Source organism: Ctenocephalides felis, unplaced genomic scaffold (genome assembly GCF_003426905.1).
Source record: "Ctenocephalides felis isolate EL2017-DRISC unplaced genomic scaffold, ASM342690v1 CF-g0.4_SCAFFOLD_03572, whole genome shotgun sequence".
Classification (NCBI taxonomy): Eukaryota; Metazoa; Arthropoda; class Insecta; order Siphonaptera; family Pulicidae; genus Ctenocephalides; species Ctenocephalides felis.
The window spans coordinates 13,468,146-13,488,433 of record NW_020539726.1 but is presented as its reverse complement, the minus strand read 5'-3'; the positions used below and the strand labels follow the sequence as shown (position 1 = coordinate 13,488,433).

Genomic DNA, 20,288 nt, shown 5'->3' with positions numbered 1-20,288 from the left:
AAAAAGTTCAGATCTTCCAAAATATGTCAAAATAAAAAAAACATTTTTTTTTCAAAAAGTAATTTTTTATCCAAATTATAGTTTTTCAAAAATCTTATTTTTTCGAAGTAAATTTTTTTCAAAAATGTTAATCGTTTTTAAAAAAATTATTTTTGGTACGGAAAGTTCCAGCAATTCGCCTTAAGGCACGATGCCCTAATTGCCTTAAGACAGAATTCCACTTACAGCTAGAGTTTGAAAAGCAAATCAGAATTGATGAGATAGCTATACATATCGGTATTTTTTTTTATCCTATATTTTATCAAGTGCTTCACATTCCTGGAAACTTATCTGAGTGAATAGTTATCGAACACAAATTGATATTACTATTTCCAACATTGACCACGTAAAGTTGCAATTATAGATAAAGGCAGATTTAAGATGGAAAATCCTACAATTTTCGAAGAAGCAGCTCTATATTCTATAGAGAAACAAAAACCAAAAACTAATATTGGAATGTTTAAACTTATCTTTCATTTATTGTAAGCTAAACGTAAAACAAATATTTCATATAAACAAGAGACGTGGGAACAAATAGATATTCAAATTTTATGAAAAAAAACAAGTTTGGCAAAAAAACTGAACATTCTGGGTGATAAGTCAATAAGTCAATAAAAAAACAACAAATTTATTCATCCAGAAGTTCGTAAAATCAACGAACGAATTACTTTAAAACTTTGAAAAATATAAATGCGGCTTGAAATTGCGATTTATGATGAATTATTTTATATAGAAATCATTTAAATTGTTTTTTCTTCAAAAATATCTATTGTGGTAAATATTAATTATTGAGTTTTCTATTCTTATGCACAATATGTGTATTTCTTTTAGAAAATATTAGGTAATATGAAAAAAAATTCTTTTTTTTTTCAAAAAAGTTTATTTTTTCCAAAATAGTCTATTTTTTTCAAAAAAGTCAATTTTTTCAGAAATTTCAAAATTCTCAAAAAACAAATTTCTCAAAGTTCAAAAAAAATTTAATCTTTATTAAAAAATTAATTTTTAATGCCGGAAGTTGCAGCAATTTGCTTTAAGAAACAATGACATAAACCACTAGTTTCAGATTGAATAACTTAATATGTATTTAAAATTTTCCTTGTAATGAATGAGTTCACCTTAAGATGTTCATATGCAACTGTGTAAATAGATATAAATGAAATCTTATCTATTTTCAATCATTGTCAGAGTATCAATATAAACCGATTGATAAACTAAGTCAAACAGAGTGTGCAAAATTCCCATCATGGCGCGAATTATTTTATTTAGCGCATTATTTGCAAGTTTCATCTGTTGCTTTAGTAAGTAAATTGTTAACAAATATATGCTAAACGGGAAACGGAATTTGAATCTTATTTAGACACTAAATTGTGATATTCTTATCTAGGCGCGGAAGTACAAAATCGAATCGTTGGTGGCAATGATGTAAGTATTTCAAAAAATGGGTGGCAAGTATCAGTTCAAAGTAATAACCAACATTTCTGTGGTGGTTCAATCATTGCTAAAGATTGGGTGCTGACTTCTTCTCAGTGCGTTGCAGAGTAAGCAAATATAAAATAATCATATAATAGTTGGTGTATTGTACATTATAAGAATCTCTTCTCCATTCTAGCAAACAAAGTCCACCGAAAGATTTAACTGTTCGTGTTGGAACTAGCACTCACAATGATGGAGGACAAGTGTATGATGTTATTGAAATTATAAAACATCCGAAATATAATAAAGCAGTGCCAGATGATTTTGATGTTGCACTTTTACGGATCAAAGGGCCAATATCATTTACTCCATGCACTGTAACTCCTGTAAAATTAATACAATCGGAAAAAGAAGTACCGAAGGGAGCAACGTTGAGTGTAACTGGATGGGGCGCCACGAAGGCAAGTGTTATTACATCTTATTTTAAACAGAATTTAATAATTTACCTACTTGTAAGTAGCATTTTGCATTAGGGGATTATATACACTTATTAAGCCGAAAAAACCTAAATAAAAAATATGCATTAAAAGAAAGTAACAGCAGATCTGCGGGAGCACCTCTCGAAAAACACGTTTCGCGGAGACCACACTATCTCTGAAGTAAATCATCGGAAATTAAAAAACCAAAAGATTTCATTGAAAAAATTATAAATCCAGTAATAATAAGCAAAATAATAATGTTTGACAAAATGTCGGAATACTTGAAAAAATCGGTTTTTTACCTTGAATTGTTCATAAATTCAAAATATTTATTAGATAGGAAAAATCTTTGATTATTCACAAAATCAAAAATATATTTAAGAAGAACCTGATAATGTTTGGGGCTAATCGAATTAGCCGTTTTCGAGTTATGTTTGGTCACCGATTTTGAAAACACCATCCCGAGAAAAACGCGTTTAAAGTTTGGATTAGATAGGAAAAATCTTCGATTATTCACAAAATCAAAAATATATTTAAGAAGAACCTGATAATGTTTGGGGCTAATCAAATTAGCCGTTTTCGAGTTATGTTTGGTCACCGATTTTGAAAACACCATCCCGAGAAAAACGCGTTTAAAGTTTGGAAAGTAAAACACATGAGTTAAATTTTTCACAGTTTTCAAACCGGTTGAAACAATTTTCACATTTCACATTTTCAGAAATTGCTTTAAACACTTTTATCAGAATGCAATACTGAACAGTCTAATCACATGTAACTAAGTTTTCCTGTATTTTATTTTTTTTGCCAGATCACTAACTACTTTCTTCCGTCTCAGCCGTGTTTTTCTTTTCAAATTTGCGTGTAAGTTCGAAAATATTCACCAGAATGATATGAAATTTTCTGTGTGTGTTCTTAAATATATGTACATTAAGAAAATTTAATATTCAGAAAATTATAACTGCATATAACCACTTAAGGCAAGTTGCATGAACTTCCCACTACGTATACGTAATCGACTTAATCAATTAGAATTGAGATTCAGCTATTTAGGTAATGTTCAATTGAAACGAAGATTTAATTTTCGTTTTCACTAACAAGTAATCAATACAATTTCCAATTGATGCTTCTAATAAATGGAATTATATAAATTAAATTTAATTGTTTTAAAACATTTCATTTCACCTAGTTAAGTTTCTAGAAATCTATTTTATTTAAGTGCGGACGTCACCTGTGATCAGTAGTAACCTACAAAAGAATGTGCATATGCACGATAGACATAGATTCTGTATAAAATCGCTTAAGCGCGCAACGAAATTCTAAACATCGATAGATTTTTATTATTCAATCGCCCTTTGTACTCCTGTAATATTTGAGTATTTCTGCAGACTCTCTATTGTCATACAGTTTTATCAAAAAAAAATGCAATATTTATTACGAAGAAGCGGCCGATCTCTACCAAAAACTAATGATCGCGATTCCCAACAATATCTTTCGAACAGGTCTTGAACTTTTTAAATCAATTAAAGATTGTAAGCTGAATAACCATAAACTAATGAGCATGATTTCCAACTGATATCTATGGAACGGTTTTTAAATTTTTTAAACCAATGATCATTAACACGTGAATTAGTGGTCAAAGCTGTGGGATTTCAATCAAGGCTCAAGTTCGATACTCGACCCAGACAGCCTGATATCAAGCAGTAGTGACAACGATTTTTTCTTAGAAATATAAAAAACAATACGTTTGGGAATTGCTGCATCAATAAAAATAATCGCCATTACAGAAACTATAATAATAAAATTTACCGCGTAAAGATAAAACAGCAGTTTAGATTGATATCTATAAAACTAACGTACTTATTTAAATAAAATCATCAGCTTTTATGACCTTCAAGTTCTGATGTTTCTATGACATATTTAAACAAAATAATATTTTGAATATATACACAAATCGGGAAGTTCAGGCAACTTGATTTAACGCATAATGCCACTCGCACCTAGTTAAAAAAATTCTTATGTTTACAAAAATATTTAAAATAACTTTTTGTACTATGTGCGATTAGTATTAATAATTTTCTTTTATAAGTACCACTAAATAAATAGAAAATCTTAATTTTTAATTTATAATCTCGCATATAAAGTTTTAAAAATGATTATGCATTTGCAGTGTAATATTAATCATTAAAATATATTTATAAATAATTTAAAATCTAGTTGTAATATTTAGATATTCAGTAAATTATGTTTTGTTGTAGGAATGGGGGCCAATTTCGCCAAAGTTGCAAGAAGTTAAAGTTAAAGCTTACTCAAGTCAAGAATGCAAGAACAGTCATGCTATTAACAATGACATCATTTCTGACAGGTAAAAATAAAAGATTTTATGTATCATAATAACGACCTAAACTAATTAAAAATCAGAAAGAATTTTTATACTGATGCTAGCACTGAAAATATCTTTGTTATCTAGTAAATCTAACTTATTGAATAAATTTTTAGTGATAATCAAATTGGATATTGAGAACTAATTAACTTCCCGTAAGGTAAGTTATAGTAATCGCATAAAAATTGAAAATGAAGTTTTTTATACATCTTTACGTTTCAGAGGCTTCCCAACATTTCGTCATACCTTACAATTAGAAAAAATGGACGTATGTATGTGTGTGTGTGTGTTTGTATGTGCGGATACAATTTTTTGTCGACGATTTTGAGAACACGGATCAGCCATTTTGAATGATTCAAAAAATATTCGGTTACTATTATGAAGGAGACGTGTGACGTGTTCATTAGTTTTTAGCAAAGGCAGGTCCATTCTTTCCGAAGATGAGGAGCAAAAATTGTCAAGTCTATAAATTTAAATTTATTACATTTTATTTACATTTTATTGAAGAATTGATGATTTTTCATTCTTTGAATTGATTTTTGGAGAGGATGATTCGGATACACAATGAAAACAGTAAAAAAATGCCATTTGGCAGTCAAAAATAATCATTATACATATTCACGTGAAATTATCACATATTTTATAGATATTTCAATAATAAGAACAATTTTCGTTCAGTTTTCTGTGGGTTCCGTACCAATATTTATTCGTTATGCTGCGACGCAGCGCCCAGGCGCTTCTATATTTCATTTCACTTAACGCAGCTAACGTTTCGCGATTGCTTCAAAAAAAACTTCAAAATTTCTCAAAAGTTTTAAAATTCTCAAAAAAACGATTTTTCACATTACTAAAAGAAAATTGAATCTTTTTGAAATATTTTTCGTACGAGTAGTTCCAGCAATTTGCCTTAAGGCACAATGCCATGCATCACTAGTAAATAACGCAATTGAAATTCTAATAAAAGGATGGTCTAAATCAGTTATTCCATTTGGACTACAAGGGGTCCAGGACAACTTTCAAAGAATCCATGTTAGCGGTAAAAAAATTGCAGGGACAACGAAATGAAAGGGGGGGTCATAGTCGACACAACGTTCCACGTTGATTTATTATTACTTATACTATCTGTAATAAAGTATTTATAAATGTATATGGAAAGTGAGGGGTCTATGGCAATGTTGAAAATTCTAATAATTTCTACTAAATCGATGTATCAGATTTTATTGGTCCAAGAGATTTATTCATCACCGCATTGTGATTTACTTCATTCTACGTTATTAGTTATACATCAAAACTATTATAAAACTAGTTGTGTATGGCATCGTGCCTTAAGGCATCGTGCCAAAAAACAAATTGCTGGAACTTCCCGTACCGTAACGAAATGTTCGACGAATATTGATGTTTTCAAATAGTATATATATATATACTGTAATATTGTCTAATATTTATAAGAATTATTTAAACTGAATTACAAAGTTATAATTGTATATTCAGAGTTATAGTATATAATGATGAATCAACTTTAGTCAGAATTAAAATTAAAATCTGAATTATTTTCAATATACAAAACAATTAAAAAAAAAAATGGAAACAAAAATTGGAATTATTTTTTTAAAAGCAATTATTTTGAAAAACAAGCAAAAAGTTTATATAATCATTCAAATCGAATGCTTAGCACTCTCAAATCTCGGTATCTCAAAAACGGCTGGGCCTGCCTTTGCCAAAAACTAATCACCACTTCTCCCCGTCATTACGAATTGATTTTTTTTGAAACATTTAAATCGGATGCTCCGTTCTCTCAAAAGCTCGATTTCTATTTTCTGAACTCTTTGTTCCGTATCTCCGTAACTAATCAGCACATCTGCCTATCAATAGGAATCGAATGTTTTTGAACTATTCAAATCGGTAGATCTGTGCGGCCGAAAACGTGGACGAAAAAATGCGGACATACAAAACACACACATACACAAATCCATTTTTTCTGAGGTATGCCAAAATGCTCAGAAACCTTCAAAACTTGAAGATATGCAAAGATTATTATTTTAGATTTTCGGCCCTTTACTATAACTACCCTATAAGAAGTTAATAAATATTTGTTAATTTATCAGATTATGAAACAACTATTGATAAATTATCATTAATCAATGAAATGAAAACTAATAGTGCATGGCATCGTGCCTAAAGGCAAATTGCTGAAACTTCCCGTACCGTAACGAAATGATCGAGAATATTTGTAAATGTATTCAAATAAATTTTTATAAATGTTGTAACATTGTCTAATATTTATAAGAATTATATAAATTGAATTGCAAAGTTGAAATTACTTGTTTAAAGTATATTAGAACAGAATTAAAATCAAAATCTGAATTATTTTCAACATACAAAAAACAAATTCAAAAAGAAAAAAAAATAGAAACAATTTTTTTCCAAAAGCAATTATTTTGTTGAAACAAACAGAAAGTTCTTTAAAAAATTCAAATCGGACCCTTAGTTCTCTCAAAAACTGCAATTTTTTGCACATTTAGCTCTGCATCTTCGAAATGGCTGGACCTGCCTTTGCCAAAAGCTAATAACCACTTCTCCCAATCATTACTAATTAAATTATTTTTAGATCATCCAAATCGGATGCTCCGTTCTCTCAAAAATTCTATTTCTATTTTCTGCACTCTTTGCTCCGTATCTCCTTAACGGCTGGACCTGTCTTTGCCAAAAACTAATTAACACATCTCCCTATCAATAGAAATCGAATGTTTTTTGAAACATTCAAATCGGTTGATCCGTGCGCCCGAAAACGTGAACGAAAAAATGCGGACACACAAAACACACACATACATACATTTTTTCTTAGGTATGCCACAATGTTCAGAAACCTTCAAAACGTCGAGAAATGCAAAAAATTTTAATTTCAATTTTTTGACGATTACAATAACTTACCCTACGGAAAGTTAATAAATATTTGAAGATTTATTATATTATGTAACATCTATTAATGAATTATTACTAAACAATGAAATGAAAAAAAATCTATTCGGAAAAATTATAAAATTTTAATAATTCAAATTCATCAATTATTTCAGTATGATGTGCGCTGGTTTTCCTCAAGGACAAAAAGATACTTGTCATGGGGATAGCGGTGGGCCACTTGTAGATGAAAAACGAGTTCAAGTAGGAGTTATATCCTGGAGGCGAGGATGCGCGCGACCTGGAAATCCTGGTGTATATGCAAAACTGAGCCACCCGGAAATTCAAAAGTTCATTAAAAAATATGTACAAATTTAAATAATAAAACTGTATGAAAAACAATAATAAACAATTACGGAAAAATAGTGACATATTTTTATTGAAATACTTCTGAAGTATTTGTTTTAATAGTCGTACTATGTGAAAGGTGTATATTTAAGAAAGTTTAAATGCTATTATTTTCAAATCAAGGATTATGTACATTGTAAAAAAAAAATTAAAACATCATTTATTAACCAATACATTCTTTTGTATTCTTTTTGAACAGCCATCAGAACTACGTGTACTATAAGCTGTTATGAAAGATATATTGTAGTCAAGAGACAACTCAGTGGTCAACCACCCTTAATTTTGTGTTAATTAATTATAGATGAGATATGTATAATTAATTAGCATATATCTATATGCGGCAATGCCCACGAAAGGCGAATTTTATTTGAAATTATATTGAGCTCTATAACCACAAGCAAAACTTTTTGACATCAGAGCTGCCTGATGCCAGGCTCTGACTCGAAACAATTTTGGCACCGCCGTGCTCTTGTTTTATAAATGCTTTTAAATTTTATGCTTTATAAATGTTCACGACAATATACAATTAGGTATAGTAGGATATCCATGACGCTCGTCAGTCTTCTGTCAATCTTATAAACAAACAACTGTATTGAAAACTTAAAAGTATATTTAAAGGATGAGCAACCCGCGGTCTGCGGGCTTCATCCGGTCCTTTAAATATTTTTCTGCAGCCCGCCAAGCATTTCTAGAGTAAAAATTTATTTATTTCATCAACTTTCTTCTCTCAATAAATTATTATGAACTCATTTCAATGTTTATTAAATTATATTTTTTTTATTTAATTTAGTATTTTTATATTATGATGTTTATCACTGTATATCAAGTTTTGTCAATTATAAATATGTTTATTCTTAGAATAAATCTGTGTTTTGTTCTCCTTTCAAATGTTACTATTAGTTATTTTTTACCCTTTTTTATTATATCTTTTTTTAAAAACCGGCCAAAGAATTCATACAAGTACAAGCTTCCTAGTACAAAATTTTCATTCAGAGACATATAAAAAACGTGTATGTTACATTTTAAAGTGAAATGATAAAACTGTCGTGATGCTAATTAATAGTAAGTAAGTAATTATAATAATAGTGGAATCAAACCTCTATGCCTTTTAGATATTGAGTTCGACTAAAACATGCTGCAAAAAATAATTTAGATATTACTGTAAATGTATGTTCTTCAAAACAAATTGCATAACATGCACAATAATATCATGTTTACAGCAGACACGTTTTCGATGCAATAATTTTAAATTAATTGAGATCAGAAACAACTTTTTATAATTTTTTGAAAATGGTTTTTATAACTTTCTTAAAAAGTATTTTGTTTAATTAGATAAAAGATTGATCGCATTAATCAGTTATACTCAAAACTTCCTTGTGATGAAATGTAATGGAAAGTTTCTTATGTATTCGCCGGTAAACGTAGTTCATATTATAGTATCGGTCGTACACAATCATATGTGATAGTGTAACAAAATTATTTACATGTAAAAGGTAATTAGTTTTATAATCTACAATTTGATAGTAGGATATACCTCGTATTTGCCTCTAGATTTATTTTTGCCAATTGGGATTCAACCCAAAGCTGGACGAAAAAAAATCCTAATTCTCGTAAAATCTTTTGATGGGGCCCCATTAGCAAAAATCGTCACGTTGTACGAAGTTTAATTTTAATATACGTCGAGATTTTTCAGAGTACTCAACTACAAACCATAAGCCTCCTCTCTTAGGCGAGAGTAGTTGTAAAAAAAATGCAACTTCAATCGCAATGAAGTAAAATAATAGATGAAACTAGCTGTAAGTGGAATTCTGTCTTAAGGCAATTAAATATATTTAATGCAAATATTGATTAAAATGCAAAGAAACGAAAACCAAGCATTATATTCCAAAAGAAACCTATATATTTTAGTGAAGCATATGTACATTTTTAATGTTATATATCAATAATATATAATTTTTTACTTCCTGCTATTCGCACAGATGATCTACATATTTTCATATTTTGTGCAAAAAATATTTTTAGTCAGAGGCGACTTATAAATTATCTTATGTAAGTATAAATATTTTATACAAATATTTATCAAAATTTATCAAAATTTATCAACAATACTATTTTGGGTACTCACCTACACGCAACCCCCAGCCCCAGCGTCAAAAATATTTTTTTATAAAACATTTCACACATTCACTTAACGAAGAAAACACAATTTTCACTTCACAAACTGAGCAATTTACATTATATAGTAAACTTTATAACTAAAATTTACCCACGACTTCAATCAACGTCCACGAACGTCCACACCGCACCAACAATACGATTAAAATAAATAGCCGTACTTACTTCCATGAAATCTTCAGGATCATGAAGTCATGCCATGTTTATTCTTTCACTACAGTAATGAAACTGTTCAATAGAAGACATCTGAAGTTAGATCACTAATTCGAATTTCAAATTCAAAACATGGATTATATAAATATTGACACACAAAATAAAATAAGATTCATTGAGTACATTTTGGTATAAATCAAAATATAGCACAATAACAGCCGCTGTAAGGTCTTGTGACCTGTAAAATTAACTAGATTTCTAAAATTAAATGTGATCAAAAACTAGAAGAAAGTATCATTTGTCCTAACGCAATCTACTATTTTTTCCAAAATTTCAACAAATTTGAATTAAATATATATTAAAAATCTTTTGTGCCTTTTTCTGCAAGAAGACTAAATTTCTAGCTGATGATGATTTTCGTTTTTCTGAAGTTTCTGCCTCTTTCGATTTTTTTTTATTAACTTCCTGTAAGGTAGTTGTAGCAATGGGCCGAAAATCGAAGATGAAAATTTTTGCATATCTTCGCGTTTTGAAGGTTTCTGAACATTTTGGCATACCTCAGAAAAAATGGTGTGTGATGTGCTTTGTATGTCCGCATTTTTTCGTCCACGTTTTCGAGCGGATCAACCGATTTGAATGGTTTAAAAAACATTCGATTCCTATTGATAGGGAGATTTGCTGATTAGTTTTTGGCAAAGGCAGGTCCAGCCGTTACAGAGATACGGAGCAAAGAGTGCAGAAAATACAGATCAAGTTTTTGAGAGAACCGAGCATCCGATTTGAATGATCTAAAAAACATTCAATTTGTAAAATGATTGGGAGAAAAGGTAATTAGTTTTTGGCAAAGGCAGGACAGGATATTTCGAAGATACAGAGCTAAATGGGCAAAAATGGGTTATTGTGAAAGAACTAAGCGTCTGATTTGAATGATTTAAAGAACTTTCTGCTTGTTTTAACAAAATAATTGCTTTTGTAAAAAAAAAATTGTATCAATTTTTTTTAAGTATACCTATTGCTTTAGTGTTATAAAAGTTTTCAAAGAAAATCCGCAAATAACTTAATTATTTAACTGAAAGCAAGATTTTCGAATACGCTTTCGTAAGCACTCATCTATTCAGCTTGGACGTGCTTAATGGGTACAAAGTGTAAAATCCTAAGGGCGCGGACCATTATTACAAACTTTGATAAATATTTATAGCTGCTGCCATATTCTGTTTCAAACGGAAACCCCACATGAATATTGATTATCAACACTTTGGATTTATTGTACGAATTTTCATTAAAAACACTATCGTTTTTATCATCGATATCAATTCTGTAGACTTTCTGGATTTTTTTTAAAAATATTTTTGATATTTATTTGTACTTGTTTGTATTTTTAATTAATTATTTTCCAGAGCGTTGTTGTTCGCTCTTCGAAAGTTTGCCTGAGACTGATAATAAAAAAAACTGCTGATAATAAAATACTGATATTATCTGCTGATAATAAAAAAAACTGCTCAACCGATCGTCGTGCAAAACTATAAAACATGAAAGTTCTTATCGAATACCATCAAATGGCATTTAAATTTTTAAATTCAGAGCAGCCGTTTTTGAGAAGAGATTGACTAAATGGTTTAGCATTTCAGTACATTTATTTTTTTAACACATACATACATTTGTACTTTATCGATCGTTGGTATCAAAAAAAAGGAAACAAACTTAGCAAGTCGGATCTTAAAGCAAAAACAAACTTTTCCTTTGGGAAGTATTAATTAATAAATACTTAAATCACATAACAATATATAAAAGCTGTATTATCTAAGAAAAAATTGAATGAATGACTATTTTTACAGCTTATTAAGTAATGTCAATAAATAAACTTCAAATATCAGGTTTCGCGAACAAGTAATTTGATGTCGAAAGTATCAAGTTCATCTATATTGAATATCAAGATGAGTTGTAAGTTCCTAGTCATAATAAAATTATCCAACATTATTATTTAATATATTATTATTATTATAAACAAGATATCAATTCAAGAATGAATATAAATTGAAAATTTGAAAGCTCATATGCTATGGAAAATATTATTCAATAAATATTTTTTTTTAATTTATTATAAAATCTTATTTAATATTATACTATAAATAAAAAATAAAAATTTACTAGATACACTACAAATACATTGCATAAATAATAAAATCATCCATAAACTTTAATTGTCATCTAGGCAGCGCGTTCCATCATTTCTGCCAGACCCATGGGTTTATACGTAACCCCATCCAAACATACCATCAGTACACTTCTATCTATATAACAAAATATGTTCCCAACTTTATATAATTGTTTTCCCTCGTATCTCCTTCCCATCATAGGCATGAATAAAATACCATGTTCCGAACATCTTTGAGCAACAATTTCTCGAAAACCTAGTGAAGCAATACCCATCTTCTGAAAAATCGAAGAAATCTTTATTAGATTTGAAATCAGTTCTCACAACTCAAGTTTGAAGTTATAAAATTTGTATTGTAAATAGAACTCTAAATTTTCTTACATCTGCACTAAATGCTGGTAAAGTCTTTGGAGACGGAGCGCGTTCTTTATATGTTGTTGTTTCAGGCATACCTCCTCCAATAGCACGATGCATCATTTCTAAGGCTTTTCTAAAATATTCTGGAAATAAAAAATATATGGTCAAATCCCGTAAAAATACTCAAAAGAGATTAAATATGACGCAAATTTATATTTTTTTCATTGCTAAGCTAAATTTTCATTTGATATAGAAAGTTTAATTTCACAGATTGTATTTATTTACATTGCTTAATAAAACTAGTGGGGCGCATGGCATCGTGCCTTAAAGCAAATTGCTGGAACTTACCGTACAGTAACATTCGAAGAATAAAAATAATCAGTCAACAAAAATGTCTATGAATAAATATTATAACTAGTTGGTTTGGTATTTAGCCTTGAGGCAAGTTACATGAACTTCCCGATATGTGTAAATAATTGACTTAATCAAAAAAAATGTGTAAATAATATACTTCATCAATCCTACTTTAAAAAAACGATAATAATTTTAGTAAAGTTTGACGAATTTTTAAAATTAAACTACTTGTCGTAATGCCGTAATATTACAGTAAGTTCTATAAGACCATGATGTATATCGCCAAAAAAAGTTCCATGAAAATCGGCTTAAATTTTTTTTTCAACAGTTCATTACAAGAAAACGGCTCGGTAGATTTCCACCTTAAATTAATCAGTACCATTCCCAACTAATATTTTTCGAACAGTTTTTGATTTTTTAAAATCGGTTCGGTAGGATGAGCTTAAATGTGGACGAAAATTTAACACTTTTTTTCAACAGTTAATTACAAGAAAACGGCTCGGTAGATTTTCACCTAAAATTAATCAGCATCATTCCCAAATGATATTTTTCGAACAGTTTTTGATTTTTTTAAATCGGTTCGGTAGAATGAGCTTAAATGTGGACGAAAATTTAACACTTTTTTACAAGAAAACGGCTCGGTAGATTTTCACCTAAAATTAATCAGTACCATTCCCAACTAATATCTTTCGAACAGTTTTTGATTTTTTAAAATCGGTTCGGTAGGATGAGCTTAAATATGGACGAAAAGTTTAACACTTTTTTTCAAATTGCAAAGAAACGGCTTGGCAGATCGTCGCACAAAACTGACAAACGATAGTCCTCACCGAAATACATCAAATGGCTTTTAAATTTCTGAAATCGGTTCAGGCGCTTTTGAGAAAACGTCGATCAAAAGTCTAATTTTGACAAATGTCAAAAAAACTATACCAATTTTTGCAAACTTTGACGAATTTTTAAAGCTAAACGAGTTGTCGTATGGCCGTAATATTTTAGTATGACCTAGAAAACTATGGTATCTACCGTCAAAAAAAAAAATCATAAAAATCGTCGATTTTTTTTTTTTTTAAACGTTATTACAAGAAAACGGCTCGGCCGATCTTTACCAAAAACTAATCAGCACGATTCCCAACCAATATCTATCGAATGGTTTTTGAATTTTCAGAATCGATTCAGAATTGCGGGCTAAAACGTGGGCGAAAAATTTTTAACTTTTCTGCACAAAACTCAGAAACGATAGTCCTCATCGAGATACATCAAATGGCTTTTAAATTTTTGAAATCGGTCCAGCCGTTTTGGAGAAAAACGTCGATTTACGGCAAAAAATCTGTTCACACACACACACACACACACACACACACATACACACACACACACACATACTTTTTCCAAATTTGATCTCATTTGATTCAGAATGGCTCAAAACGTCGAGAAAACATAAAATTAGCGAATCGTATTTTTTGATGAAAACATAAACTTCTCCTTCGGGAAGTTAAAAACTAGAATTTTCATTATTTGTTTCTTGTAGACAAAATGCGAAAACTTATTAGATTAGACGACCTTGTTTATAAATGTTTAAATGAAATATATATATAAACAAAATCTAATTAACCGGACTTATTGTTAGAATAAACATATTTTATTTCAAATGCATCAATTTTTCGTTCGCGAAATATATGCACTGAGTTAACAATTTTAAATAGTTCGTGTAGTATCAACTATACAAACATAAAAAGTATTAAAAAATTTTTTTTTAATATTACAGACGTGTGATTAGAACCCGATCAGTTTTGACTTTTTTATCTACTAACGCGAATGAAAATTGCGGTGACGCGCCAACCAACTCAGCTTAACGACATGCTCACGCGCAACACTATGAGCGGTTGGCTAGGATCTAATCGGAATTTCTGCACTTATCTTCGAAACGGCTGGACCTGCCTATACCAAAAACTAATCAGTACGCCCCCACATCAATACGAATCGAATGTTTTTTGAATCAATCAAATCGGTTGATCGGTGTTCCCGAAATCGTCGACGAAAATTTGTATCCGCGCACACACACACGCAATCACATACATCCATTTTTTCTAAAGTATGCCAAAATATTTAGAAACCTTTGTAAAAATATACAAAAATTTTCATTTTCGATTTTTTTGCGATTACTATTACTTAACCTACAAAAAGTTAAAAATAATAGATGTATAATTAATTATAAACAGTTCACAATTGTGCATGATTTGATTTTCAGTTTACCTTTTATATTAATTTGTGTTAGCATATCCTCATTAAGTAAACTTTTCCAATAAGAGTACCAGTTAGATACTTGATGATAATCTGGTGATTCATTTAACCACATTGTCAACATTTGAAGCCATTTCGGGAAGAAATATTTCTCTAACAATTGTGCCATTAACGGTACTGATAATAAATCTTTCCACTCCCAAACTTGATTCCAAAGTTCTGAAATAGATTTGCAAGTTAAAGAAATATTCTGATTTTATTGTAGATACGTGTTTATATGTATAAAGATTTTACCTAAGTTTTGTTGAGTTCTGGTAATTACCAACTCAGCCAGTGTTGCTTGAAGTTTAGGTACTATATATTTAAGTAAAAACGCCATAAATTCGCCCATATCAAAAACGTCCTTCCATGGTATGAGAACTGCTCTAGCACTTCGATCTGAAGGATGCCAAGAGCCCAGGGCATAGCCCAACTTATCACGAATATTTGGGTAAACCATGACTTCCAATCTTTTACCTAAATCATGTAGCAAATTCAAACATTTTCATATTCATTTCTTTTAAAACATATCATAATGAATAAGATAAAAAGCAACTCCAATTTCGTATTCTTCATAATAATATTAATTACAAACTATAATAATTAAGACAAATATGAAACATATATCACAAAAATGTAATATCAAGTACATGAATCTCAAAATATTATCCTTAAGACATCAACAAATCAATTTTTAATATAATATTTGTTATATTGTCAAAAACAAATCAAAATAAGAAAACATTAGCTTTAACCAAATCAAAAATAGAAGAATGAAAATTAGTTATTAGATATGACATTTTATATATTTCTGTTATTTCAATATCTTTCTAAAGGATATATTTAAAAAAAATCTAAATTTCTGTTTGTGAATAGATTGAACTTTCAATTTATAGCATTCAATCAATCAATCTAACTAACAAACAAATTGGGTCCTTCACATTTAAAGATTAAGTAAAATACTAAATTTGTTACATGTATTATGACTTTTTTTGATTTTTGTATCAATTATCAATTTTACCTAAAATTGGTGCCCAGGGGTGAACCCAAATATGAATTGGTACTATGTCAGTTGTAGGGTCCATTTAATAACTTCCTCTGTAATCTTGGTAACAATAATTGGTCATAAATATTATTACGAACCCAATTTGTAAATAGAGGATCCCAAATTGCCAAAAACTGGATAGCATCATTAGGTTGTTTCGGATTCCATTGTTCTAAAGCTGATTGTAAATGGGGGCAAACGCTAAACCAAACCTGAAAAAAATAATATTCATTATACTGTAAAACAAAAATGATGATGTTGTGAGTGTTATGTTTTATAAAAAATAGTAGTGAATATATAACTCATAAATAATTTTATGGAATATTGCATAAACAGAACTTTTCTTTATCATATTTAATTTAATATATTTTCTAAACATTTGTTTTGCTAAAAGGCTGTATAAAATAAATTTATGTGCACTCTTGGTGCACAAAAATGTGCACATTTCCCAAACTGATTATAGTGCGTATATACATTCATCGGTAAATTTGCACACTTACCATTGTGTTTTGGTAAATGTGTACTTTTAATATAAATGTAAATTTAAATATAAATATAAATAAAAATCCTTAAGTAAATAGTGAATATTTAATTATTAATAGTGATATGTGAATAGTTAATAGTTAATGGACAAATAGTTAATAGTTAAATAGTGGATAGTGAATAGCGATAAGTGAATAGTTAAATAGTTAAAAAGTTGATAGTGATAAGTGAATAATTCAATAGTTAAATAGTTAAACAGATAAATAATAAAAAATTAATAGTTAAGAGATAAATAGTTGATAGTTATTGCATTAAGTAGTGGATATTAAGTAGTGATAAATGAATAGTTAATAGTAAATGGTAAAAAATGATAAGTGAATCGTTAATAGTTGATAGTTAATAGTTAATAGTAATAAGTAATATAATTACTAAGTAATATAAAATATAGTAATATATCAATAATTAACAATTGTGTAGTTTATGCCTTGATAACAATATGAACATGAAGTCTATATTACAAATGAAATCTTACCAATTTTCCAAATGATTCTATTCCACTTTGTTTCTTTCCATCATATAATATATCTTTCCATTGTTCGATAAGCTGTATATGCTGCTTTGGAAAATGCAGAGGATTCCATCCATTCATAAATGTTTTTAGTTTGGGAGCTACAACTAGATGAGCAAGGTCCCAAAGTTGATATTCTTCATACTCCGTTGCATGATTACTCTATTGATACAAGATTTTATTTCAATAATTTAATAACTTAGAGTTGTTTTTACAACGGTTAAATTTACAATTCACTTTAAATATACATGAATGGAGGCAGGTCTTAAAATTTAAAGCCTAATAAAATGGTTACTAATTAGCGAAAAATAATTTAATACTGTATGTACTATTAAATATATATTTAACGTAACTTTTAATACTCAAAGTGAAAAAATAAAAATTGATTTTATTGTTAAATTTAATATTCTAATGTACTTTCACAGTTGCTTCTATTAAAAATGATTAAAATGCACATCAATGGAGTAAACTAAAAGTAAAAATTTATGAATTAAATTCAACTCCAATTTTATGCATTCATATACAAAAATTAATTTGACCTATTATTATTTATAAAAAATTACTGAATTATATTTTAAATCAATTTCAAGTTAAAAAATATTTATTAATAAAATATTTTACCTGAAGTATTACTAATTGTTCTGCCAGTTCATTCATTCCTATATCTTCTCTCTTAAGATTTTGTACTATTTCAAATACTTTTTCTAATGAACTTATATAGTTTGTTCTATTGAAACTACATCCTGCAAAGCTTTATGAGCATGTTCCATAGTAACTAATTTATCAGAGAGTCCATCACAATCTTATCATTCGCAATAATATTCTGCAATTATTATTTCAACATGAATCTTTATTCAATATGTAATTAAAACTTTAAAATATATATAAGGCTTTACAAAGACTTACCTGTTCATACATTTCTACAATAAGATTTAAATTATGCATTAATTCCGGTAGTGAGAAATTATTTTTACTGCATATTGTTTTTTCATCATATATAATTATCATCATTAGTTTTTGTATGTTTTAGAGCATGGTATCCAGATAAAACCCTTTTTGTAGGTCCTGTCATATCAATTATTTTTGTAGTTTCAAATTCCCTAAAATCATTCATTTTACATGAAGATGGGCAAATTTAAGCAACATTTAAATTACTTACTTTTTTCAAAGAATCTATCTTTGGTTGCTTATTTATCAACAATGATTCCGTTTTCATTTCACTAAAGTTTATAAAAATTAACTCGATGACTCTTTCTTACTACCATCTTCAGTAGCTTGTCCGATATCATAATCATATTTTGAAATTATTATACACAAATTTGAAATTACTTATACACAAAAAAAAATGGACAAAATATTCATTATGCAGATATTTTAAAAATACTAGGCAATTATTGTTGAATCAATACCATATCATAATTAAATAATAAAAGCAACATATTTTTATCAGCTACTTTAGGTGCCTTTTCAGGACCGTATGCTCCAATGGCTCCATGCCTTTTCTCACATGTGCTTGAACTGGCGCAGAATACTTGCAATGTTTTTCCAAGTCCTTTACCGGGTTGATATCCCATCTAATGCAAAAAAATTGGAAACCAAAATTAATTATAATATTAAATCGTTTCGTTCTTTATTAATAGTTACCTGTAATAACAACTTAGCACCAATACCTTTAGTATGCTTCTCCCAACTGCCAACTCCTTGTTGAACAATCCTTTCTGTACACTACGCATTCCAGCTGTCTCATTACTTTTAAAACTTGCCCTCGGTTCCTCATCTGACTCACTCGATGATGAATTTATAACTTCTGGTTCTTCTTCCTTTTCTAAATTGATTGTAATGAATGAAAATAAAAGCTGAGTTATACAAATCAAATAATATTCAATGCATCTAAAGAATTAACCACCTTTGTATTTGATTTGACGATTTAAATATAGTTTTAATTAATGTAATAATGTATAAATCTCTTGCATTTTCAAAAACTATTATTTAATAATAATTTTAATTAATAGCAAGTAACATGAGAAATTGAGCAAAATGATATAATTTAACACATATTATTTATGTTTTATCATAATCTTTACCCATCTTCGACTTTTTCTTTTTTCCAGATTGTTGAATGCCACCAGCAATAAAGTTGACTGGTGCACTATAATCTTTGGTCGTTTCCTCCCAGATTTGGGTTCATCATCTTCACTATCATCCGCTGCCCAAATTCCTTACACAAATAGAAAAAAAATTAATCACAAATGAAGTGAAGAAAATAAAAGTAATAAATTGCTTCACTATGTCAAAGAACTTTAATTTAATAACTTATTGGTTATTAGTATGTTTACACAAATTATGCAAAAACAATATTCTTAAGCTATGATTTAGAAATAATCAGAACTGCTAAAAAGATTGATTTCAAATATCAAGCACAGATATTATCAACCTAGGATTAAACGGTATAAATTTAAAATGAAGCTAACCATATATCTGTTGATTTTTTGTAGGACGTCTTCTACTTCTAGGATAAAACTCATTTTCTAGATCATAATCTGTTATTTCAAATCGTTCAACTTCATCTTCATCCATTTTTGTAAAACAAAGCTTTGATAATTAAAAAAGCACAAGGTGATATTCGGCAAAAGATGTTAATTTAATTATATGTCAAATGGAAAACAAAAAAAATCAGATACATATTATCATGGATGAAATATTTCTCATAATTTTTTGTGTTATTTCTTTTATATTTTATTATATGCAAACTCAAAAAAATGTCTTCAAACTAAAAAACAAAGATATAAAAATAATACAAGATAGGAACAGGGAAATAGTTCGCTTCGAACAAACTGCAATTTATGAGCACATGCTCTCTTTTTTAGTTAAACATGTGCTATGCTGTCTTTTCTCAGACAGGAACCATTATACTTGTTTACTCTGGATTTTGCACTAAGATAGAAGGTGTCAGTGCTTCTATTCGACAATATGGTGCGCTACATTTTTTTGTCGGCGAACGATAATGTTGAATTCTCTGAAACAATAACGTTCTAATACAAAACGCCCAAAAGATAGTTCTTTAATTACTTTTAAAATTAAGATTATTCAATACAAACAGT

General features: G+C 28.9%; 1 protein-coding gene and 1 pseudogene across 1 annotated transcript; one reads left to right on the top strand and one right to left on the bottom strand.

Moving 5' to 3' along the window:
- The first annotated feature begins 1,222 nt into the window (after positions 1 to 1,222).
- LOC113387765 (trypsin-7-like) lies at positions 1,223 to 7,619 on the top strand. The gene is made up of 5 exons (XM_026625142.1): positions 1,223 to 1,337; positions 1,424 to 1,577; positions 1,649 to 1,913; positions 4,187 to 4,293; positions 7,386 to 7,619. Exons 1-5 carry the CDS (start codon positions 1,283 to 1,285, stop codon positions 7,585 to 7,587), a joined length of 783 nt encoding a protein of 260 aa, XP_026480927.1. The 5' UTR covers positions 1,223 to 1,282; the 3' UTR covers positions 7,588 to 7,619.
- A 4,534-nt stretch (positions 7,620 to 12,153) lies between these two features.
- On the bottom strand, positions 12,154 to 19,764 carry LOC113388108 (annotated as a pseudogene).
- Positions 19,765 to 20,288: the final 524 nt, after the last annotated feature.

Excerpts from the sequence above, each read along its gene's own strand:
- LOC113387765 (XM_026625142.1), top strand. The coding sequence starts at position 1,283 with ATGGCGCGAATTATTTTATTTAGCGCATTATTTGCAAGTTTCATCTGT. Across the intron at positions 1,578-1,648 it reads TCTTCTCAGTGCGTTGCAGA|CAAACAAAGTCCACCGAAAG; the intron begins GTAAGCAAATAT and ends TCTCCATTCTAG. Across the intron at positions 1,914-4,186 it reads CTGGATGGGGCGCCACGAAG|GAATGGGGGCCAATTTCGCC; the intron begins GCAAGTGTTATT and ends GTTTTGTTGTAG.